General features: G+C 40.7%; 1 protein-coding gene across 1 annotated transcript in view; it reads left to right on the forward strand.

The window, feature by feature from the left end:
- Nucleotides 1–25,765, forward strand: part of ERBB3 (erb-b2 receptor tyrosine kinase 3) — a 138,593-nt gene that overhangs the window by 56,235 nt on the left and 56,593 nt on the right. Inside the window, exons 2-4 of the mRNA XM_073613974.1 lie at nucleotides 6,603–6,754; nucleotides 10,221–10,407; nucleotides 17,380–17,505. Coding sequence (XP_073470075.1) covers nucleotides 6,603–6,754; nucleotides 10,221–10,407; nucleotides 17,380–17,505 — 465 coding nt within the window. The remainder of the gene's footprint in view (nucleotides 1–6,602; nucleotides 6,755–10,220; nucleotides 10,408–17,379; nucleotides 17,506–25,765) is intronic.

The following is a 25,765-nucleotide window of genomic DNA, read 5'->3' on the forward strand; positions in this document are numbered from 1 at the left end:
GGCTTAAAAAAAGATGAAAAGAAGTATTGTATGAAAAAAGGCAATTGTTTGTAACACATAGCTCTTTAACAAACCTAATGACTTTCACTTGGGGTTTACATCTACTAAATGAAGAAAAAAAAACTATACACTAGAGTAAGCAAAAGTCTAATTTAAAATAACAATTTAAAATTAGTTATCTGCTGACTGAGCATTTTCTGCTTAAATTTGATAGGTACTGGAAAGTTTTATTATTTTGCATGTTTTGGTATATGCATATATTGTATAGTTCTAATTCATCAGAAGTTCTATTATTCAAGATGCTCCACAATACTAAAAATAAAGTTAAAAAAAAAAAAAGTTAAAATACCATACTGTCGGTTACCACCATATTTTCTCAAAAATTCACTAGTATGCATAGAAGTTTTAAATGCAATTACCAAATTCCTGTATGCAAAATAAATAAAAAGGCAAGTTAAGCCAGCCATAGATAGTCCGAATCTCTGTATGGGCAGGCTGATTGAACCCAAGTTGATCGATCGATCAACTTGGGTAAAACCAGCATGTCAGATTTTTCATGTAATTATCGTCAGGAGCTATAGGTCTCTGCGACTAAGCCCCGGTGGGTGGGTAAACCACGTCAGATCATGGCCAGAGCTCTGAGGGCTGAGGCCACTACATACATCCACGAGCATTTGGCTGGGTGAGTGGCGTCCTACACTTTTATACTGGCATTTCTGTGTTGATGGGGGAATAAACCATGGGTTGCAGGAAAGAAAATCCCAACATCTATGGCTGGCTTTAGTCTCACCGTGCCTTTTTGAAGGAAAATAGCTATATATTCTTTGTTGTAATACTATTACAAACAGTGGATGTAAATATAATGCTGATGAAATCAGAGGGGCTATAAATAATAATATATATTTAGTCATTAGCTAAAAAAGGTATGCCCTAAAAACACAGCATATATCAATGTACTTCTTTTAGCCTTACAAGACCATATTATAGCAAAATTCAGCAAGAAATTTTAGATTATAGCCACGTCTATATACTCGCATTACAAATTGCCTTGCCTAGTATTTATTCCATTAGAGCCTGTGTCAACGAGCTTTGGGTTTGTGTGGAGGGGCAAATGCAGCTCGCATTTGGGTTAATTCCACTTGCATTTGAGATCAATTTGAGACGCTCTTGAAATCCTTCACAATTCATTGACAGGTGTCTTTGACATGCAGGTCGCCTCCTTATCACCTGTACCTGACATTCTTCTAAGCAGCGTCAAACTGCTTTTGCATTCCCAAAGACCTTCATGGGAAGAGAAACAGTTTTGGTGTAAACAAAACCACATCAACACAGGCCCTAATACTGCTTGGGGCCTGAATACCATTGAGGTAGGCCCACCATGATGACCATTGGTTATGTATTATGCTAACCTCAAAGCTGAATCTATGTAAATAATAAACCAACATTAATGCAGTTTTGGAATTTATTAAAAATCATTAAATAAATGTTTCCATATTTCAGTTAAAAGTACTTTTATCTGTTGAGATAAACCTTCAGTAATCCCCAGCACACAAACTGGCAAAGAGAAAATATGCACCAGGGGCCATTGCATTGAACACTGTAATCCTACTGATGGGAGCACAGAGCATATTGGTTACCTCATCAGTGTTGCGCTGTCCTGTAGTGGTCCAATCATATGCTGAGCTGGGTCTTTAACAAGGCTTTATTCCTCGACTGCATTGACGTCTGAAGACAGCTCACGGAAGGCAGGGCCTGGTTGTATGTTTTTATAGAGGAGCATAAGTCTGGCTAAACAAAGTTACAAGTTGTTTGTCAATTTAAGCAAGTGCACATTGGTCTGCGAGTGCACGTGGGTCTGTGAGTGCACGTGGGTCTGCGAGTGCACGTTGGTCTGCGAGTGCACATTGGTCTGCGAGTGCACATTGGTCTGCGAGTGCATGTTGATAAGCGAGTGCACGTAGGTCTGCGAATGCCTGTGTGTTGTCTTGTTGAGTATCAGTGTCAGGAGGTTAGTTGTTAGGTAATTTGGACAGGGTATAATCCCCAAAGTTACCTAGTTAGTCAGGTTGAAAAAAGACACAAGTCCATCTAGTTCAACCATAAAAAAATAAAATAAAATAAAATAAAAAATATCATACAATCCCATATACCACAGTTGATCCAGAGGAAGGCGAAACCCCCCCCCAGAAAAGCAAGAACAAATTTGCCACAGCAGGGGAAAAAATTCCTTTCTGATCCCAATCGGATTTTCCCTGGATCAACTTTACCTATAAATGTTAGTACCCAGTTATATTATGTACATTTAGGAAAGAATCCAGGCCTTTCTTAAAGCAATCTACTGAGCTGGCCAGAAACACCTCTGGAGGGAGATTATTCCACATTTTCACAGCTCTTACTGTGAAGAAACCTTTCCGTATTTGGAGATGAAATCTCTTTTCCTGTAGATGTAAAGAGTGCCCCCTAGTCCTCAGTGTTGACCGTAAAGTGAATAACTCAACACCAATTCCCTATATGGGCCCCTTATATATTTATACATAGTGATCATATCCCCCCTTATTCTCCTCTTCTCAAAAGTGAATAAATTCAGTTCCTCTAATCTTTCCTCATAGCTGAGCTCCTCCATGCCTCTTATCAGTTTGGTTGCCCTTCTCTGCACTTTCTCCAGTTCCCCCGATATCCTTTTTTGAGAACTGGTGCCTGAAACTGAACTGCATATTCCAGATGAGGTCTTACTACTTATTTGTACAGGGGCAAAATGATATCTCTCTCTCTGGAGTCCATACCTCTCTTAATACAAGAAAGGATTTTGCTCGCTTTGGAAACTGCAGCTTGGCATTGCATGCTATTATTGAGCTTATGATCTACCAAAACCCCCAGATCCTTCTCCGCCATTGATTCCCCCAGTTGTAGTCCCCCTAGTTTGTATGTTGCATGCATATTCTTAGCCTCCAAGTGCATAACTTTACATTTCTCAACATTAAACCTCATCTGCCACATAGTCGCCCAATTAGACAGTGCATTGAGGTTGGTTTATAAATTGGAGACATCCTGTAAGGATGTTATTCCACTGCATAGCTTGGTGTCATCTGCAAAGACAGAAATGTTACTTTTAATCCCAGACCCAATATCATTTATAAAGATATTAAAAAGTAAGGGTCCCAACACTAAACCTTGGGGTACACAACTGATAACCTTAGATCATTCAGAATAAGAATCATTACCCACAGCTCTCTGAATTCTGTCTTTTTAGCCAGTTTTCTATCCATTTAGAAATTAATATTTCCAAGCCTGAAGGCTTTACCTTACACAGGAGTCGTGTGTGGGAAACTGTGTCAAACGCTTTTGCAAAATCGAAGTATACCACGTCCACAGCCACCCCTCTGTCCAAGGTTTTACTTAACTCCTCATAAAAAGAAATCAGATTTGTTTGACAACTTCTGTCTATCATGAATCCATGCTGTCTGTTGCTTAAAATATTTTTTCCCAGCAAGAATTCATCTATGTGGTCTTTTATTAAACTCTCCAGTATCTTCCCAACTATAGAAGTTAAACTAACAGGTCTATAATTAATTGGTAAAGACGTTGTTCCCTTTTAAATATAGGTACCACATTGGAACTACGCCAATCCAGTGGTACTATTTCCGTCATTAATGAGTCCCTAAAAATTAGATACAATGGCTTTGAAATGACAGAGCTCAATTCTTTTAGGATCCGTGTGTGGATGCCATCTGGTCCAGGTGCTTTATCCACCTTTATTCTGGCTAAATATTTCTGGACCATATCCCTTTTGAAACATTTTGGATCATTTGGGGCTGTGTCACTACCACCTCCATTATGGACATGAGCTTCCCCATGCTCCTTTGTATACACAGAATGCATTAAGATAAAAAAACCTTCTGCCTTTACAACGACTTTAACTAATCCATAACTACATTCAATTGTGTATTTCATATTGGCCTGGAGCTCAGCTTTAATAAAAAATGTAATTTAAAAAAAAAATGTTATTCCTGAGAATACTGCAATGTTCTTTATTGGAATTGGTTATATCTATTATTCATTAAAGGAAATGTACAGTATATATGATGGGCAGCATTTGCATAATGTAACTGTGTATCTGCACTTCAATCATTTTCAATTGTATTATTGCTATATATTAATTTTCATACTGTCATGGAGGAAGGAATGATTGGTGTTTTATCTGTAGTTAATATGTAAGAAACATAGAAAATCAGTAACATACTAATCTGGAATAGTGATCATTGTAATGATTCAGATTTTTGGAATGTTTCATGTTTACCCTTCTAACAATGCTCCTTTAAAATTTACAGTTTCTTGGCAGTTTTCCTAGTTCACCTGTAGATGTATCCAGCCCTCTTCTGTAATCTGTCAATCATTAGGATACATATATACTTTCCATAACAGATTTAGTCTGTCAAAGTTTTCATTCTTCCTGCAGGTCGGCCTCTTCATTTTTGTAGCAGTTAAAGAAAAACCTCACTGATCAAGGTGTTGCCTTCCAAACACAAACAAATCACTGAGCTCCTTTGATTTTTCAGCAAAAATCAGCCAAAATTCGAGCTATATACACCCCATCTTTACATGTACACTCTCACACCCTTGCTGCCCCTCTGAAAAGTGATCTGCAGTGTATCACTTTTCAGAAGGTTTTTGACAGGTGGTGTCACCATCTGTTTTAACCCCAAAAGGGCTGAACCACCATGCTTACAGCGCGGCTTTATACACCTAAATGGGTTGTGTATGGCAATTGTATTATTGCTATATATTGATTTTCATACTGTCATGGAGGAAGGAATGGTTGGTGTTTTATCTGTAGTTAATATGTAAGAAACATAGAAAATCAGTAACATACTAATCTGGAATAGTGATCATTGTAATGATTCAGATTTTTGGAATGTTCCATGTTTACCCGTCTAACAATGCTCCTTTAAAATTTGCAGTTTCTTGGCAGTTTTCCTAGTTCACCTGTAGATGTATCCAGCCCTCTTCTGTAATCCGTCAATCATTAGGATACATATATACTTTCCATAACAGATTTAGTCTATAAAAGTTTTCATTCTTCCTGCAGGTCGGCCTCTTCATTTTTGTAGCAGTTAAAGAAAAACCTCACTGATCAAAGGTGGTGCCTTCCAAACACAAACAAATCACTGAACTCCTTTGATTTTTCAGCAAGAAAATTTGAGCTATATACACCCCATCTTTACATGTACATTTTCACACCCTTGCTGCCCCTCTGAAAAGTGATCTGCAGTGGATCACTTTTCAGAAGGTGTTTGACAGGTGGTGTCACCATCTGTTTTAACCCCCAAAAGGGCTGAACCACCACGCCCGCAGAGCGCTTACAGAGCGGCTTTATACACCTAAATGGGTTGTGTATGGCAGTGGCACCACCCTGTGAATTTGACATGCGGTTTTATTTGTGGTGCACCCACAAGCAAAGCATAGCTGTCACACCATGTGTACAGCCCTAAATGGCTGCATGCCTTTCTTTAGGAGGGCGTCAGGGAGAGCTAAAACAGCGGCTTCACTGCCTGCTTTTACACCCCCCCAGCCACCCATGTGAACAAGCCTTTAGGCAGGCCATGCATGGTTCGAATCTTGGCTGGTTCAGCAAGAAGCAGCCGAGATTCAAACCATGTATGGGCAGGCTAAATGTACCTAGTTGATCAATCGATCACCTTGGGTACAACCAGCATGCTGGGTTTTACTTGCGATTATTGCTAGCAGCTGCTATAACCGCTAGCAATTATTTGAAAAAAAAAAGAGAAAGGTTCCCCGTGGGGTGTTTTAGCAGCAAGTATGAGTCAAAAAGGTTTTGTAAAAAGATATATTAATTTTATTATCAAAGGACAATTGGACAATATTAATACAAGAGTTAAAATATGAGCTCTGGTATACACAATGCAAGGCTAATAGATTGGAAAGGGGAAAACAAATAGTTGACAATACCATATTAATATTATATATTATGGTTGTACTGTCCGATGTTCAGGAAAAGCCCCTTTTTCCTTAACATCGGACAGTACAACCATTATAAATTGTCCTTTGATAATAAAATTATTATATATTTTTACAAAACCTTTTTGACTCATGCTTGCTGCTAAAAAAAAAAAAACCCACAGGGAACCTTCCTCTCTTTTTTCTCAAATATTTGTTATCGCGGTGTACAGCCTCTCAGACTCCATATATGTGTCATTCAGTGTTATAGCCGCTAGCAATAATCACTGTCAATTTCCCCTGCCCTCCCACTGGGAGAAGACAGTGGCCCGACAGGAGGGATTCCCGCATTGCCAGTGGTTGCAGGAAAGAAATTTGCTCCGCGTATCGCCGGCCTTAGAATGCTCCATGCAAGGATGGTATTAAACAGGTAGAAAATAGTAATGTACAGTAGATGTCTGCACTTTTAAACTTGGGAATTACCCTATAAATAAGCAGTCTGCCTTATTCTGTATGGACAAGATGATGTATTATTCCTGAATTTGTGTCTATAAAGGCATATATTAAGTTTCACTTTTAGAAAATCCACTTTTTTTATGGAAAAGAGATTTTTTTTTTCCTAAATGCATTTTTTCTGTTTCTTACAGTTTGTACTGGGACAGTGAATGGTCTGAGTGTTACAGGTGAGGCTGAATACCAGCATCTGACCTTGAAGAACATGTACAACAACTGTCATATCGTGATGGGTAACCTGGAGATTGTGCTGGTTGAGAACAATAAAGATCTGTCATTCCTAAAGGTGAGATTTAAAGAAGCAATATAAACACTGTCCAATGTGTGTTTTAAAGTAGAACTGAACCCAAAACGTTTTCTATGGCTTTGAATAGAGATGCTTTAGCATCTCTGTGTTTTTTTTTTTTTTTTTGATGGGAATATTTTTGACTTACTGTTTCAAAGAAAACAGAAAATGAATTGTTCACAAAATCCCAATGTTTGAATGTCTTCACTGGAAAAGGTGTCCCCAGACCCTCCCTTTTCTCCTGTTTGATGACAGTTGTAACAAATTAGGTTTCCCTGTGCATTTTGTTGTGCTGACAATGGCTACAAGGCAAGAACTTGAGAGTGAATTTCCCTGAAAAGATACAGACATCAATAAAAACCTGACAGCATTTCAAACCCTTCCACACTGTATCCAAACCTGTTGACTGGTGTTTTACTTTAAAGCTGAACCCCAGGAAAAGCAAATATCGTCTAAATGCAGGAGGCTTGTGTATTCTTACTTGAATCTTGGTGTGCTTTGTATATATTTTCCAGATCTTTGCAGTGATCTGTTAGGAAACAACTCCTCTACTTCGCCTCCTATCCTGTAATAAAGTCCAATCACTGCTGCTCTCTCTTCTTGTGCAGGGTGACTGGTCTTGACTCCGCCTCCTCCTGTAGTTTTTTGCAGGCAGCCTGTAGTGGGTGGAGCCTGCAGTGCCCCTCTCACATGCCTGCTGTCTTTACAGGCAAAGTGGTGATGTCACTGCTAATTTTACAAGGAAATAGATGGGGTGGCCAAAGTTTTTGGTGTGCACAAGGTGAGTTTATATACTTTTTGACTATTGGGGAATTTATTTAAATGACAGTTTTTATACCCAGAGTTCAGCTTTAAGTAAATTGTGGTCAGGAATTCCTAATAGAAAATCAGCTGTATTAATTTACTGGTTAAAATTGACGTATTCTGCAATTTAAATATGAAATATAGCTTATGTTAGATATCACTCCCAAAAAATGTTGTCAAATAAATAAATAAATGTTGTAACCACTTTATTAATGAAATTACACTTATAAAAGTAATTATAAATACTGCTCTAGAAAATGGTAGCTGAACACACACCAATGCTAGTCTTTATACACTATTGAGCATCAGGGCTTTTTTTCTGCAGGAACACGGGAGAACGCAGTTCCGGCACCTCCAGCAATTAATGTATCTACATACATGGCAAGGGGTGGTGGGGTGTGTTGGAGGGACAGTTGATGCTGGCTACTGGGGATTCTATTGTCCCTGGGGAGATCTATTGTTGCAGTGGGGTCTAATGTTGTTGGGGGTAATCTTACAGTTTAAGACCCTCATCTTTTAAAAAAGTAGTCTTACTAGTCTTTTTTAAACTTTTATATAACCCTATGGAAGATGAAGTGAATGTAGCACTTGATCCTATTGGAATCTGTCCTGCCGTTGCCAAGCAGTGTGGACCATGCTGCTAGAAAGGAGACAAATTTCTTAATGACAGTTCTAGTGACTGGCAGCAGTGTCTGCTCTGGAGCCCAGCGCTGACATTCACAATAGATTGCACAGCCTGCAGTGCTGTGTGTCTATCTGCGGCTGCTTATAAACATATACAGCCCTGGCCTGTGGATCACACAGCCCTGCAGCTCTGAGTGACCTTTCACTTTTATGATTGAACAATCAGTGATGTGGGCCTGTGTGTCAGAAACCATGAAATCAGGCTGAGACAGAAGTACAGTTAAATCACACTTGTTTAATAATAAAAGTAAAAAGAACAAACTTAGTCAAAACATAGCCAAAGTTCAGTAACCGGAACGGATAGTCAGCCAAGCCAGAAGTCAGGGATCAATGTAGTGGAACAGCAAGCAGGTTCTGGAGCCAGAAGGGATGTCAGCAAAGCACGTCTTGAACAGGATCGCAGGAGATAGTTTGTGTGATGTTGACCAAGTCAAAGGCAGAGCTCCTCTGGACTGGACGGCTTAAGTAGGGTGGACTGACGAGCAGGATATCATCAACAGCTGAGTAACTGTGGAGAGATAGGAGCTTGCAATTAGCCGACAGCTGAGCGGTCAGCTCAGAGAAGGAAGGGCTGAGCCCAGCCCTGACACTGTGTAATGCACAGCACTGGTCCCAATGGCCCTGATTGCTCATTCATAATAGTGAGACATCACTCAGTAGTGTGGGGACTGTGTATGTGCACAAGCATCAGCAGATAGATCACACAGAGCCTCAGAGCCGAGTGAATTTTCACTGTTATGAGAGAACTATCTGCGCTGTTGAGGTGAAACCGTTTATCCAGAATAGTAAAGGAACAGTCAGCTTAGAGAGGGGGCAGGGCTTGTTGTTTGCTGTAACCCCCACCACAGAAATGCCCGTAATTTGGGCTTAAAATGGGTGTGGAGCCACAGCCAGAAAAATAGGAACCATTAATCCCCAATGATCCAAACAGGACCAAGTGCTATATGCACTTGGTCCCCTTCAGGATTAAATAAAAGTTTAAAAAAAGTGTTCTTGCTTGCTTCTCATCATGCAACCAGTAGCTTTATTGAACTTTCCTTCATAGTAGTCACTTTTTTCACGCAGTATGTATGGAAGGTATGCTAAAATGACACTGTACTATTCACCCACAATACAGATGTCTGTTGTTTCATGTGTGAATAAATGGTTTGAAATGTTAGGCAGTGCACCTCCGTCACAGGAATGTTGCTCCAGCCAGTCCTGTTTAACCAGCCTTCATACTTGAATATTGCACAACTTGTTTCCCCTCCCTACTCCTCCCTACAGCTTAGAACAGGTAAAGTACAGCTCCAGCCAGTGGGAGAGGCTTCCCATCACAGCAGGTGAATACAGAAAGCCATACCCTGCACCACAGCAGTGCATTCCTAGAGTGTAACAATGCCACTCCAATCATCACTCATTGGTTGGATTCCATTTGCACAATGTACTTGCATTAATATATTTGGTAGATTATTTATATTGGCAATAAGAGCTTAAGTGGGATGTATGCCAGGGTTGAAAAACATAAAGCAGTGAATTTTGGCAAGATCTCACCATTGCTTTGTTCTGGTGCAGGGGGTGGGTGGTTTCAGTGAGGAGAAGGCAAATACTGTATTTATATAATTTTATTTATTTCATTTTTTTTACACCTTTTTGAACTTTTTTTTTTTAAACCATAGCAGTTTTTTTTCGCTGCAGGAAGACATTTCTGTCCCAGCCTCTGTGCTCAGAGAAAGTGATGTGAATGTTTTAGACAATAATGTCTGGCCTTTGTGAATAGAAGCCTGAACAGTCTGACAAAACTTCCATAGTGTGCCATATTGGATGACGTGACGAGAGAAATGAATGCCTTCTTTCCATTTATGTACAACATCTAATTTTCTCATGCAGAGTTGTTATTATAGAATGACGAATGAATACTGCAATGCCCTGTTTATGACCTTACTGCAATAAACTTTGCATGAAGATGGTAATGTGTGTTTCACTTGTGTCTTTTTAGTCTATACGTGAAGTGACGGGGTACGTTTTGATCGCGTTGAACATTTTTCAATATCTGCCGCTAGACAACCTGCGTGTGATTCGAGGACAGAGTCTGTATGAGGACAAATATTCCCTTTATATGACCCTTAATAACCAGGTTAACGGCACACGGGGCCTTCAGATGCTTGGCTTTCACCAGCTAACAGGTGAGCGGAATTGATCACAATAATGATCCAACAGCTGGGGATTTTTCAGGGCGCATATGTTTATTAGGGAGTTAGTTGGTAATTTATATTATAGCGAAAAATGGATGAATGGCTGCACACTCCGGAAGGATGCCAAAATCTTTATTGTCGTGATCAACAAATAAAAGCATATACGGCACAGCGAGCACCAGGAGATAAAAATGGTAATGTGTTTCACGCAGATAACCGTTCATGATTAACATTTTTATCTCCTGGTGCTCGCTGTGCCGTATATGCTTTTATTTGTTGATCAGGACAATAAAGATTTTGGTATCCTTCTGGAGTGTGCAGCCATTCATCCATTTTTCCCATGTTGATCTCAAAGGCGAGCCGGGTGATGGCACCTCTGCTTTGGAAGCAACACTAGACTTGCAGCACTTACACCTTGAGCGGTGTTTCCTCATCATTGGACTAATTTATAATATAGTTTGTTTGTAACAGTTCAGAAATATAGGTCTATAGTATATTAGCTTGAGCAGATGTTCGTGGTTTTGTTTTTTAAAGTAAAATAATGTACAATCAAGCAAATGGAAAATACTTTAATTTTCGCCTCATCATGCAAAAGTGAAAGTAGACCCAATTCATGAAATTTGACCTGGGCACATTACAAAGTTACATAGTTAGTCAGGTTGAAAAAAGACACAGGTCCATCCAGTTCAACCATAAAAAAAAATATATAAAAAGTAATATCAAACAATCCCATATACCTAATCCTATACCCACAGTTGATCCAGAGGAAGGCGAAAAACCCCAGCAAAGCATTATCTAATTTGCTACAGCAGGGGAAACAATTCCTTCCTGACCCCCGAGAGGCAATCGTATTTTCCCTGGATCAACTTTACCTATAATTGTTAGTACCCAGTTATGTTGTGTGCATTTAGGAAAGAATCCAGGCCTTTCTTAAAGCATCTCATCACATGAATCTGCAGTGTTTACTTATCACTCTCCTAAGCACTGAGTCCTGTGTCTTTCTGCTGTTTCGTTTCTCTGTTATCAGCATGATAACTTCTGACAAGTTCTCTGTCAACCAAGATAAAATCTGCCTAAAATTTGTGTCTGGGTGGGTGCTATAAATAGATTAACAGAGTGTCATCTGAGGCTGTTCACTTCACTGGGTATATGTGAGGGTTTACACCCACTTTAAGTTAACTTGTGAAACTTTAGATGAATTAGAGGGCACATATCAGAATGATCTCATAAATAAAAAAATATGTGCTGCACTTAATTCTAAGTACATTTGCACTTACAGTTTTCTCTTAGTTCCCCTGCAAAGTCCCTACAATAACTGTTGATCTTGCCAGTGAAGTCCACCTAATGCATCTTGCTATGATGGTGTGGCCACAATGTTACATTGCTTCTGAATTTAGAGCAGAGTTGCCACTCTTGTAGGCTGTGCCTGCTTGCACTACAATGAGACAAAATGTTGAGGGGTGCTGGCTTTCATCATTGTCACTACTTCTGGATTGACAGCACTGCCTTTGTTGCTGAATCCCTCCCACTGGGAGCTGCAGTGACTGGGAGGGGATGCATAGGGGACAAACATGGAGGATTTGGCCTAATCATTGGAGGTAGGGGAATTTTTCTGTTTACTTTATAAGGCTTGTGCCTCACAGTAACTGGATTTGATACTTGTTGACGCTGTCATACAGGAGCCTTTAGATGTATTTTAACCACTTAGACCCCTTTCATACTGGCACTGCTCCTCGTTAGCGGTAAAGCGCTGATAGTTTTAGTGGCGCTTTACCGCCATTTTAGCGGCAAAAGAAAGGGTTAAATGCAGGCGCTTTGGCAGCGGTGCCCATTGTTTTCAATGGGCAGGGGTGGTGGAGGAGAGGTGTATACACCGCTCCTAAACCGCTCCAAAGATGATGCTTGCAGGACTTTTTCTAACGTCCTGCAAGCGCACCGCTCCAGTGTGAAAGCACTCGGCTTTCACATTGGGGAGGGCAGGGGAGGCGCTTTTCAGGCGCTTTACAGGCGCTATTTTTAGCCCTTTAGCGCCTGAAAAACGCCTCAGTGTGAAAGGGGTCTTTAGGACCGCCCAACCCATATATTCTGCGGCAGGGCGGCGCTATTGTGCAAAACAACGTACCTGTACATTGTTTCATGCAATAGATAGCCTGCTGCATTGAGGAGGGGCCAATGTGTCAGCTTCTGGTGCAGAAACTGACTGAAAACTGACCGGAAACTGACTGCATGGTGTGAACTAGAGCCATTGGAATACATGGAAAACACTGTGCATGCATTTTTAGTGCAGAAAAAAAGCGCACAGAACTGCATCTGGTGGGAACTGGTCCTTAGTAAAAGAAAATCTTTTAATTGTGCACTGTATAGCAGTAGAAACTACAACTCCCTACTCTGTCCAAAACTCACAGTGGAACTTTAGTCAGAAAATGAAGTTCTGCTAGATCACTTCAGGCTGGCCCCTTTTGCAGGTATAGCTGTGTAAAACATTAAAAATAAGTGTCTACACTGATTAAAATTCAGTAATACACTGTCTCATCCTGCTCTGCACATGCTCAGTTGCTCTCCATTTTTAGGCATTTTTAGGCACTGCTGAGTTTGTAGAGGCCTGCTGACAGCCTTAGGCCCCTTTCACACGGGGCTGATCCACTCAGTGGACTCCACTAGCTCAGCGGGAGTTCGCTCCGTTGATCCCCGCTGAGCAGTCAGATGACAGGTCCGTCTCTGCTCACTGTGTAGTCTGTCTTAATGGCGAGATTGGATGAAAACGGACAGCCTGTCCGTTTTCATCTGATCCGCTGGACGAACGTATTGCCATCCATCTGTATTGAGCAGATCTTGTCAGATCGGATGGCAGGTGGGTGTCAGTGTACACATCTCTGCTGATATCTGCCTGTCCATAGAAGTCAATGGAAGGCCCGCTCAGATCCGCCTGAAAAACGGACAGGCAAATCTTTGCGGGCTGATCGTGTGAAAGGGGCCTAAAACTGGAATTAAACCCTTCTACTCTTTGCAGCCAAGGAAGCTGGTTCTGTTTGATATGCAGCTGCCATGGTGCTGCACATGTGATTAGTTATGACACAAGCCATTTGCTGTCTGACAGTTTGGTTGAGGACATAAGCAAATGTGACAATTAGCAATCCCGGCATTCCAGGTAACTGTCTTTTGAAACCATTAAATCGATGGGTTTAGTTCCGGTTTATGATTTACTGCTGTTCAGGGGCTCTGGGCTTCAGCAAAATGGCAGCCTCCGGCAAGAAGAATCAGGAGCAATGCTGGAGACACTTTACAGCACAAACTAATTTTAGTGGCTTAATTATTAATGTGGAATGTATGTTCCTTGCTAAAGAACATTATTTTTTATCAAGTTGTTATGGGTAAAGTTCCGCTTTAAGAATAGTTTTGACTGGCCTAAAGCCAGGGATTTCAGGATTTCATGGAGTGACGTTCAACCGCCCCCTAATGAACCAGAAATCCGAGCCATGGGTGAACCTGTATTCTTCCCACTGTCCACCATCCTCGATCTGAAGATTGAGGGAGTTAGGCTGAAGATTGTCAGCTGAACAGCGACTGCATCCAGTCAAATGTAGTGACTGTTCAGCTATTCGCATGAAATCTGGTATGGCTCAGGCTCTATGCACACAAACATGTTTTTAAGCTCCCAGAAGTTTTTTATTTTCTGCTCCTAGAAGCTAATAGAGTTATCCTATGTGTCCATGCACACTATTTTATGCTAGAAGCATTTTTTAAGCTTCAGCGTTTAGGAGCAGAAAAAATTTTTTTTGGGAGCGTTTTCCTGGCAGAAAAAAATGCTTCACCCTCCTAAAGGTTCCCAAGCAACATCCACACGAAACGGACCCCCAACTTTAGAGGTGATTTATTCTTCCAAAGCAAATACTGCTTTGCGTACTGTTGCTGACTTGTATTCCAATGTTTCTCTCCCTCACTCAGCTAATGTGCCCCTAAGTGTTCTTGGACATGGACATGGGCAGGGGAGGGGTAAACAAGGATGTTGTGCAGGCGCCCGACATGCTCCTTATCAACCGATGATGTTATTGGTTGTTAGGAGGCCCGGTGGTTGGAAGGTTGGAATGGGGTACAATAAAAACCTGTGGCTTTGTGTAACTAAAAGGCAGGCTTGATACACCCGCCGGCTTGTATAAAACAATTTTTAGGCATTTTGCTAAGGCACCCCTGGAAAAAACCCGAAGGCTCCCCAGGGTGCCTGGACACCCTGGCTGAATGGCTCCCTGGCTGTATATAAACGGTGGCTCCTTTAAGAGCCATAGCAGGTGTGCACCCGCTGCACGGCCGGGTACCCAATGCGTGTGGCTGGCGGGCGTGATTGCCGCCAGCCACCCGCGATCACAGGCATGAGAGCCAGGATGGGGATTTATGTGTGTAAACACACAAATCCCTGTTCTGACAGGGGAAGGGAAACAGATCATCTGTTCCCACTAAGTAGGAACAATGATCTGGTCAGTCACATCCCCTCACAGTTAGAACACACCCAGGGAACACAGTTAACCCCCTAGTGTTAACCCCTTCCCTGCCAGTGACATTTATACAGTAATCAGTGCATTTTTATAGCTCTGATCGCTGTATAAATGTCACTGGTCCCAAAAAAGTGTCAAAAGTGTCTGATCTGTCCACCGCAATGTTGCAGTCTCGCTAAAAATCACAGCTCGCCTCCATTACTAGTAAAAAAAATAAAATAATAAAAATGCCATAAAAATGCCATAAATCTATTCCCTATTTTGTAGACCAGGGGTCTCAAACTGGTGGCCCTCCAGCTGTTGCGAAACTACATGTCCCATGAGGCATTGCAAGGCTGACAGTTACAAGCATGACTCCCACAGGCAGAGGCATTATGGGACTTGTAGTTTCGCAATAGCTGGAGGGCCGCCAGTTTGAGACCCCTGTTGTAGACGCTATGACTTTTGCGCAAACCAATTCATATACGCTTATTGCGATTTTTTTTTTACCAAAAATATGCAGAAGAATACATATTGGCCTAAACTAATAAAGAATTTTTTTTTATTATTTTTTTTTTTATATTTATTATAGCAAAAAGTAAAAAATATTGTTTTTTTTCAAAATTGACGCTGTTTTTTTGTTTATAGCACAAAAAATAAAAACCACAGAGCTCTATTTGTGGGGAAAAAAAGGACGTCGGGGTACAATGTTGCACGACTGCACAATTGTCAGTTAAAGCGACGCAGTGCCGTATCACAAAAAATGGCCTGGTCATTAAGGGGGCAAATCCTTGTGGGGCTGAAGTGGTTAAAGTACTGTTTCATTTTTTAGTGTCAGACAGTTGCATTCATTTGGTGTTTGGCCTGCCCATTAGAACTAGTCAGCTTTAAAGGAACTGATTTAACCCCAGCATTTTTTTTAAAACCACCACGTTACAGTTTAAGGCTCCATGCACTCTATAAGCTAAAAAAATGCCAGACAAATGCTGGATGAAAAACTCTCATAATAGCATTTTTTGTGCCAGCTTTTAGCAGCAGTTAGGAGCGTTCAGCGTTTTTTTAATCGCTCTCAAGAATTCAAAAAAATTGTTTTATTTTCTGCCCCTAGAAGCTGAAGCTTCAAAAACTCTTCTAAATAGATTTCCAGAACAGTGAGGGTTGTTGAGATGACAAACTGACATGTCTAATGAGTTCAAAATCCTACAATAACCTCTGTATGTGGGAGTCGCATTCTGCAGCCGCTCCAATTTTGTGACTGACCAGCACACAGTGACCTCAGTACTCCTTCATAGCAGCAATCCTCACATTATGTTTATGCAGGAACACCCTGATGGACTTTGGCCAGTATTTTGGCCTTTATTGCTTTACAACTAGTGGCGGCATGCCAATACTATTGTGTTTTTCACATTACCAGACAAACAGATAAAATATGAACCTGCGTCTAACTGGATAGGTGCACTGGTTATACAGGTTTCAGAGTTACGCAAACACAACACAATCACAATAGAACTTACACTTTCCCAGGTCTTAATCAAATCTCTGTAAAGGATCCTGATCACCCTCTGTAGATCACTTTGACTTATAGCTAGGTTACAGGGGAGGCAGTCATGTTGGACAATAAATATGGCAGAACTCTTCTACAGTTATAAAACACTTTATTATTTCTAAACACCTAAAGCCACTGAAGCTAACTTAGATAGCGACTACACAAAAACAGAACGCAGAGTATAAGCAGGTAGGCCGTGGCTTTTAAACGATACCCAATTGGTACTAAGGTGCCCAAAGTGTGCCAAAAAAATATCCCCCACACCAATACACCACCACCAGCCTGAACCATTGATACAACACAGGATGGATCCATGTATTCATGTTGTTTACACCAAATTCTGACCCTACCATCTGAATGTCGCAGCTGAAATCCAGACTCATCAGACCAAGCAACGTTTTTCCAATCTTCTATTGTCCAATTTTGGTGAGCTTGCGCAAATTGTAGCCTCAGTTCCCTGTTCTTAGCTGACAAGAGTGGCACCTGGTGTGGTCTTCTGCTGCTGTAGCCCATCTGCTTCAAGGTTCGATCAGTTGTGCATTTAGAGATCGTATTCTGCATACCTTGGTTGTAACGAGTGGTTATTTGAGTTACTGTTGCCTTTACTGCGGCCCATTCTCCTCTGACATTAACAAGGCATTTTTGTCCACACAACTGCCACTCACTGGATATTTTCTCTTTTTTTGGACCATTCTCTGTAAACCCTAGAGATGGTTGTGTGTGAAAATCCCAGGAGATTAGCAGTTTTTTAAATATTCAGACCAGCCCATCTAGCACCACCAACCATGCCACGTTGAAATTCACCTACCTAATAAAGTGGCCGGTGAGTATATGTTGCTGTATTAGCGCATCACTTAGCAGGAACCAGTAACAAAACTGCAAGTAACGTCTACTTTCATCATCAGACATTGTCTGCTAATTTGCCTTTTCTTTTGATATTTTTCCCAGAAATCCTGGCTGGAGGCATCCATATTATCAATAATGAACAGCTGTGCTACACTGATACCATTGACTGGAAAGATATCATCCGGGATCCAAAGGCGCAGGTTGAAATTGAGGATAATGCTAAAACCTGTAAGTCTTGGCATGGGCAAACAGAAATGTATTTATTTATATCCTGTTGATATAATGTCCAAACAATGCATGCATACACAGATGTAAAATATGGTACAAACACATTCATGAGTATAAAAAGCCATAAATGAGTTCTATAAACTGACAAAAAACATCTGCTTTAAAGTAAACCTGTGTTCACCCCGAAGCTATGTACTCTATTTTGGTGCTAAAGACAATGGACAGTTGTCTCCCCAACACTTGTTCTCAGGGAGACATCTGTTAGTCTATAGCTATCCATACTCCAAGAAAGCTTTGAATGGTAACATATAGCTTTACGCCATGAGTCATGTCTTGGCATTTCATACATGTATTTATACACAGTACCTAACCTTTCTAGCATGCATACAGCACAAGATATCTTGAGGTGAAGCAAAGATGTGAAATCCCAAATGAACTTTCAATTTAAATCAGCTTAATACACTCCAGGTGCATCAAAACAAAATGTATGCAAAGTATTACAATTTGTTGTCTTTAGAAAGCAGCCACAGCCTGAATAAAAAGACTGTCCCTTGCCAGCAAGCTTAAAAAAAAAAGACCCTTTCTCACTGCAGGAAAGCAGTGGTCTCTCTGCACAGGTTTGCTGAGTCTGACCTTTAGCTCTGTAACCAGCAAAGGTCACGCTCCATGCTGTTTGGTGAACTCTAGATTTTACTCAACAGGGGACACGTCAGACATCTGCAGAGAGACCACTGCTTTCACACATAGAGCGAAGGTCCTTCTCTCCAACGTACCAGACTTTCTACTCAGGCTGTGGCTTCTTTCTACAGAAATGAACTGTAAGACCTTTTACACCTTTTGTTTTCATATTCCTGGAATGTATGCAACTGATTTCAACTGAAAGTTCAGTTGAGCATAAAAAAAAATCATGTAATTGTAAATGTGTTTGTTACTGACCACAGTTTCACTACTTTAAGTATAAATAGCAACCGAAGCGGAGCAGAAGGTTAGTTACAACACAACACCAGGTCTGTTACTATGTCTCCCTGGAGTGTCTGCATCCACCACACTAAATAACTTGGCAGCCTCACTTGAGACTTGGCCAAATGTCTTATCAATAAGATTAAAACTGGATGGCAAAGTTCTCCACAGTGAGATGTGTGAACCCTCATGCAATGTGTTAGGTGTCAAGAGAAACAACCTCCACCCCTTGTCCCCGATTGATACCAAAATGTATTTGATTTCCGTGTCAGAGAAATTGTAAATATATAAAAAATTAGTGTAAGGCTATGTACTTCCATATTTACATGACTCTGTTTAAGCATAGTGGCAGCCCAAGATTGCAGAAGGCGCCACCTACAGAGCCTGCCGTTTTTAAGTACAATTATTTATGGGCTACGTGGTCCTTTTTACCCCTAGCCCGAGAACTATTTATCATAAAGGCTTTTACAGACCATGGCATGTTCTGTATACTGGATCTGTTCAAGGTCCGTGCATCAGAAAGTACTGAAGCCGTTGGATCACCATGACAGTTAGGCTACTAGCATTTCCAGAAGGAAATGTCTGCAGTAGCAACCCCCATATTTATCTAGTACAGGTCTACTGGAAGTCAGACCGTAATAAAATGCTGCATGTAAAATGCCATAACTTGTGAATAGTCAGTCCGCTATACCCACCTTCAACTGCAAGGGTGTGTGGGCAGAACTGGGATGAGGTCCTGTGGCACTCAAGACAGCTATGCCAAAGTGCAACACCTTCCTACCCCAGGTTTTTAATTAAGTACTACAAACATATGAACACATATGTAAAAAGTTTACATGCGAATAGTAAGAAGAAAAAAAATAGCTAAAGGAGAGGATTGGTAGAGTTAAAGTAATTGTTACCACCCCCCCCAAAAAAAAAAAAAAATCATGCCCCTGTCCCTTTAAGGTACAAGCTGTAGCATAGTGCTTTTGCCTTTTCAGTCACCCCTTGCTATCTACTACAGTACCTGGCTGATCATGTCTGGTCCTGAATTCCCCTCTGTGAGCTGACCACGTTTATCATGGCCTTGAAAGCGTGGTCAGTTTACATGCCTCCATCATAACAGCTCTCCCCTGTGCATCTCTGCATCTCCTCCTCCTCCTTCTTCCTCTCCCTGTCAGTTCCGTAGTCAGCAGTGAGAACATGATCTCCTCCACTCCCTGCCCCTCCCCTCTCCTCTCCTCCCCGCTTCTCCCATCTCCTTCTCCTCTACCCTCCTGCCCTGTTTCACCAGTAAAACATTACTGCCATTTCCTGCCGGCCCCTCTGCAATTAGAATATGTACTAGACCGTGTGTGTTTTTTTTAAATTCTGCAGCTAAATGCCATTGTTTACATCACTGATGTGCAGTCACGTGACCGCCCTGCTGATTTTAGAGGGGAAACTCAGCCCCTCCCACCGTAGTCTGTTCATTGGGGAGGAAGAATGGTGGGCAGTCACATGACTGCACATCAGCGATCTAAAAAAAGGTATTTATCTGCTGAATTAAAAAAAAAAAAACACTGTATAATATACCTTCTTATTGCAAAGGAGCTGGCAGGATTTAATATTGGCCTAACAACCTCTTTAATAAAAACTTCTTAGGGATAACAAAAATTTGAACTACAAATTTTAGGGTTATTAAACTAGATTTAGATAAAAATGTTAATTTGTGACTTGTCTCTTTTATAAAGGCACTAGACTCATGTTTCTGGTACAAAACATTTGTTGGATTCAGTGCTATAAATATGACTGAATAAGAAATGTAAAAGGTTACATACAAATGAGAAAAATATATACCAGTAATAAATAAAAAAAATGCTTAGGGAAGAAAGAGGTTAAAGAGTTAATTAAAACTAATACGGATAACAAAGGGCTCATAAAAGGCTAAATTGTTATTTAAAAGAAAGAAAAAAAACAATTTTTTTTTCTTTCTATTTTTACATTAACACATAACAGTAATTTCAGAAATGAATACAGAGCCCTGTTTTAGGCCCCATTCACACTAGCGCGTTTTTTGATGCATTTTGCATTTTGCAGAAATGCACGGGAATTTTTTAACATGGGTTCCTATGGAACATGTTCACATCAATGCTTTTTTGTATCTCCGCGTTTTTGGAAAGGGTCGGGGACTTTTTCTCATGCAAAATGCAGCGTTTTGCATGTAATGGTTTTCAATGGACAAGCATCAAAAACGCAAGTGCACCTTTTTTGCAGCGTTTTTGATGCGTTTTTGGTGCGTTTTTGGTGCGTTTTTGCCGTTTTTTTTTTTTTTTTTGTAATTTTTTTGTAAGACTGTAAAAAAAATGAAAAAAAAAAAAAAAAAAAAAAAACGCAAAACGCAAATCGCGGCAAAAACGCGGCAAAAACGCCGCTAAAATGCGGCAAAAACGCGGCTCAAAAACGCGGCAAGCATGAAAAAAAAACCTCCAAAAACGCTCAAAAGCAACATGCATAGGTGTGAATCGAGCCTAAGGTCCCATTCACCTCTCAACATTTTGTAGTATTAGGCTTGATTCACACCTATGCAGGTTGCAGTTTGCATATTCCGGTGCATTTTGCATTTTTCAATACACATTTTTGATCCAATAAAGTCTATGGTACCAAATGCTAGGGAAAAATCCCTGGCCCTTTCCATAAAATGCACAGATGTGAACTACATCCATAGGAAAACATGTTAAATGGACCGTAGTGTGTTTCTGCAAAACTGAAAACGTACTAAAAATGCATAGGTGTGAACCACGCCTGAAGCTCAAAGCTCAAAAACACTGGAGGAGAAAATATCAATTATTCTCTATGGAAATGGTTCACATCTCCACTCCAAATTGCCTGAAGCCAAACGCCTGAAGCCCAAAGCTTTTACAGAGTACACAGGGAGAGCATCACTGTATAATCTGCAGGACAAAGCTGTGAGTTTGACAGCTTGGTCATGCATGGTTCAGGGGATGGCTGGGTACTACAGAGGCAAGAAAGTGCCTGCACAGCACCACTTCCCAGGTAGGTGTCTTTCTTGCCTCTGCCTGACGCTGGGTGTGGGCAATGTGAAATTACTTCTGGTAAAGTGGGGCAAACAACACAAGGTCATAAACAGAGAGAACATTTCAATTATATATTTACACTGCACTCTAACTCAGATTTTACACAGTAGCATCAGGACATTATAATACGCATGTTATTAACTAAGTGAATCTTCGTGAGGGATAGAAGTAGAGTCGCCACCTCATCCCTTTAAACCCAAACACGATATTAATTACACTGGTTCTGTGGCTGATTAAGGTGGTAATTAAACTCACTTGTTGCCTTATCCGCATTTAATTAGCTTCAGAACCTGTGTAATTCATGTGTTCGGGTTTAAAAGGATGAGGTGGCAACCCTAGATAGAAGATTACCCACTAAACTGGAACCCATAATTTTTTATTTGCAGCTTTGGAGACCTACCTGATCAGCTGTTCCTCATATCACCTCATGGCCTCCTTTATTCCTGCAGCATGAGATGTTGTGAATGTTTTATAAGTCAGCTCCACGGAATACTCACTATTTTATTATTATTTTTACGAAAAAAAATGTACATTTATGCAAATTATGACTTTAAGAAAGCTGGGGGGCCTTAGGAGGGCCAATCATTGGACAATACTGCAAAAATGATATGAGCTGACATCTTATACTGTTTGCAACATGTTTCAGCTCTTCCAGTATAGGTTTAGGTTACCCATAGCTTAATTTTAAGGCAACAGAAAAACAGTAATTACAGAGTACAAGAGGAAGCTATCCTGAAGTGACACGAAAGGTTCATATACAATGAATTGCTATTATTGTTACACTGTCATTTTCTAGTTCCTAAAGCTCTGTCACTGTATCAGCGAAAACAAAGATTGTTTCCTTTTCTAGGTTCTGATTATTAGCCTTTCTTTTCTGTCACTCTGAGTATCAGTATTCTATTATTATGTCGTCATTCTGCATCAGGGTACTATTCTACTTTAACCACCAAATGGCAACCCAGCCATTCCTGATGTATAATATGTGAGTTCTCTTCAGAATCAATGCTTGAACCTCATGTAGAGTGCTAATGTACTTATTTCCAACCTTTGCTCTGGTCTAACCAGTAAACATACGGTAAAACCTTGGATTACGAGCATAATTCATTCCAGAAACATTCTTGTAATCCAAAGCACTTGTATATCAAAGCAAATTTCCCCATAAGAAATAATGGAAACTCAAATGATTTGTTCCACAGCCATTTATGCTGTGTACACACGAGCGGACTTTCCGGCAGACTTGGTCTGGCAGACCGGACTCCGTGTGTGGGCTCCAGCGGACTTTTTTTCCCCAAAAGTCCGACGGACCTAGAAATAAAACATGATTCAAATCTTTCTGACGGACTCCAGTCCGGTCGAAAAATCCGCTCGTCTGTATGCTAGTCCGATGGACTAAAACCAAAGCTAGGGCAGCTATTGGCTACTGGCTATCAACTTCCTTATTTTAGTCCGGTCGTACGTCATCACGTACGGCTTTGGTGTGATCGTGCGTAGGCAAGTCCGTTCGTTAGGAAAGTCCGAAGTCAGCCGAAAGTCCGTCAGAAAGACTGTCAGACCCAGTCTGTAGAAAAGTCTGCTTGTGTGTTTGCGGCATTATTCATAGGTCCTTCAGTTTATAATCCATATAAAAAGGTTATAGCAGTGTGACCAGGTTGTGTAACCATAAAATGTCTATCCACAAATGGAAGCCTCCACAAGGGGACTAGAAGCAAAATCCAGCAGGAGCTACATAGTATAAAAGAGAAGAGAGGCGCTACTAAGTGTAAAAATATGTTGCTCAATGTTGTACCTTCATTAAATTTAACCATATTGCTGCAGTTAGAAATGCCTCTCTTCTCTTTTATATTCAGTTTTGACATGACGCTACTTGTATATCAAGACATCACTTGTAAATCAAGTCAAAATTTATAAAAAATATGTTGCTTGTCTTGCAAAATGCTCTTAAACTAAGGTTTTACTGTACCTGTATATAATATACATCTATTATCTGCTCCACCTGTTTATATACCTGTCCCTACATCCGGAATGGTATATAACAAAATACCTATGATTTGTAAAAAAAAAAGTAATTATATCTATCTAATTTTATCTGTTCACTTAGGCCCCTTTCACACGAGGCGGACTCCGCTTCCACGGAGTCCGCCTCGGTCCGCCAGCTCAGCGGGAGACCAGTCCGTTGATCTCCGCTGAGCCGGCAGATGACAGGTCCCTCTCTGCTCACTGAGCGGGGAGGGGCTTGTCAGGCGCCGCTGCTGCCTATGGAGGGATCAGATGAAAACGGACAGCATGTCCGTTTTCATCAAATCTCACCCGATCCGATCCGTCAGCAATGGACCTGGACGTAGGGCCATCCGTCTGCTTTTAGTGGATTGGACCGGGTCGGATGTCAGTGGACATGTCTCCGCATTTATTATATATTTCTAGTCACTGACATTGCCATTAAATATTTTTCCTCTGACAGTCAGACATACTGATCGGTCAATTGGCTTCCATTCTCAAAGACCATACTGTCTATATGACTGTGTTAGAGACGTTAGACTATAAGGCCCTTCAGAGGCAGAGGCCAATTTGTTTTGTATGAAGTACTGCAAAGAATGTCAGTCAAATAAAGAAATTCTCAAACTGCACATATTTTTGTACCACTCCTTATAGTTGTCCATTGTGTTGCAAAGGAGTGATGAAATTTTTACAGTCGGTGACACCTGTAGACAAATTCAAGTTTTACTTATGTTAAAGTATGTCCAATGTTAAAAAGTGCAAGAAGATAGCAGAAAAGGCCTTTCTGGAGGTCATTTTTATGCTGAAATGAATTAGGGCAGAATGGGGGGCCTATGCATGGTAGGAGCACTGACCACTTTAAACGATAAGTTTACCTTTTTTAAAAAAAATAAAAAATAAATGCACATCTTTCTGCAGGTAAAAAGATGTACATTTATTGTTTTTTTTACTAGGAGCCTGGAAAGCCTTTCCATGCAGGGCTCCTGCAGACTTCTCAGTATCTGTCTGTTTGTACCTCATATGGGCAGACAGATACACACTGACAGGAGGAGACAATGAACTACCAGAGCATTCAACAGCTCCCTGGTAGTTCATTGAGAACTACAAGCCGACGGCCATACACGGCTGCATTTTTAAAAATAGTGACAGCCCACTTGCTGCCACTAGATGCAGCGGATCAGTGAGGCGCTGCAGGAGTGGGAACCCGTTACATGTTTCATCCTAAAAAGGGGTAGAACATGTAGCATGTTCCCAAAGGTGAACTTATCATTTAACCGCTGTCCCTTTGTATTGGTATTGAGCACCCAATAAAATACCAACTGCCTACAAGTTCATCCTGTCTTGTGAAGTGATAGGCAGGTGTACAGCTCTGGCCAGCTCGCTATAGCCCAGATTTACTTTAGGTGGATGAAGGTTGCAGCCAGGCCCCCTGGACATTCCCTGGCCCTAAGCTCTTGCCTAGGTTACCTTATCAATTATTCATCTCTGATCAAATATAACATTTTATAGAGGAGAGGGATATGGCGTGCCTCCTATATCACAGGGAGGTCTTCTATGGATTCTCTCTAAACCCTAAGTAATCCAAATCAATCTACAAAATAATATTAGACACTGCAGTATGGCATAACGTAAATGGCCTTATTTAAAGGGCAAATTCATCCATGAAGCCAAATCCACATCTGAAAACAATGCAAACAACATATAGGAGCTTGCCAAAGGATTTGGGAAAAGAATAAATATACGCCCATCAATCATCCACTCAAACTTGATTTTAACTGTTAGATGGTGTGTGTCAGCCCAAGTATAAAAACATAGTTAATTTAACTAGAATAACTGAACTGAAAAAATCATTTATTTCATATGTGCCTGGAAATAGCAGCGATATGCACTCAGATATAAAAAATAGTTTTTCATCACTTTAACGTAGTCAGATCATTAAACATTAAATTCTGATTAGATACCTTTGAATTCTGTACTTTGCAATTTGGCCTTTGCTTATGAAATAGTAAGTGAACTATATTCTTATATGACCAACTTTATTTGAGTTTGAGTTGAAAGATATTCTTATCCAATTGGTTGCGACAGGCGCTTTTCATTATACCTGAGCTTGTTTAACTTACTGAATATACCTGCTTGTCCTACTCAGGATTCCGTGTGAAAATCAATGTTTCCCTATGGGAGCTGTCTTAAATAGTCTGACACAAGTCGTTCCAACTTTGAAAATGCTCCCTGCACTTCTTTGGTCC

Source organism: Aquarana catesbeiana, linkage group LG02 (assembly GCF_042186555.1).
Source record: "Aquarana catesbeiana isolate 2022-GZ linkage group LG02, ASM4218655v1, whole genome shotgun sequence".
In the NCBI taxonomy this organism is placed as follows: Eukaryota; Metazoa; Chordata; class Amphibia; order Anura; family Ranidae; genus Aquarana; species Aquarana catesbeiana.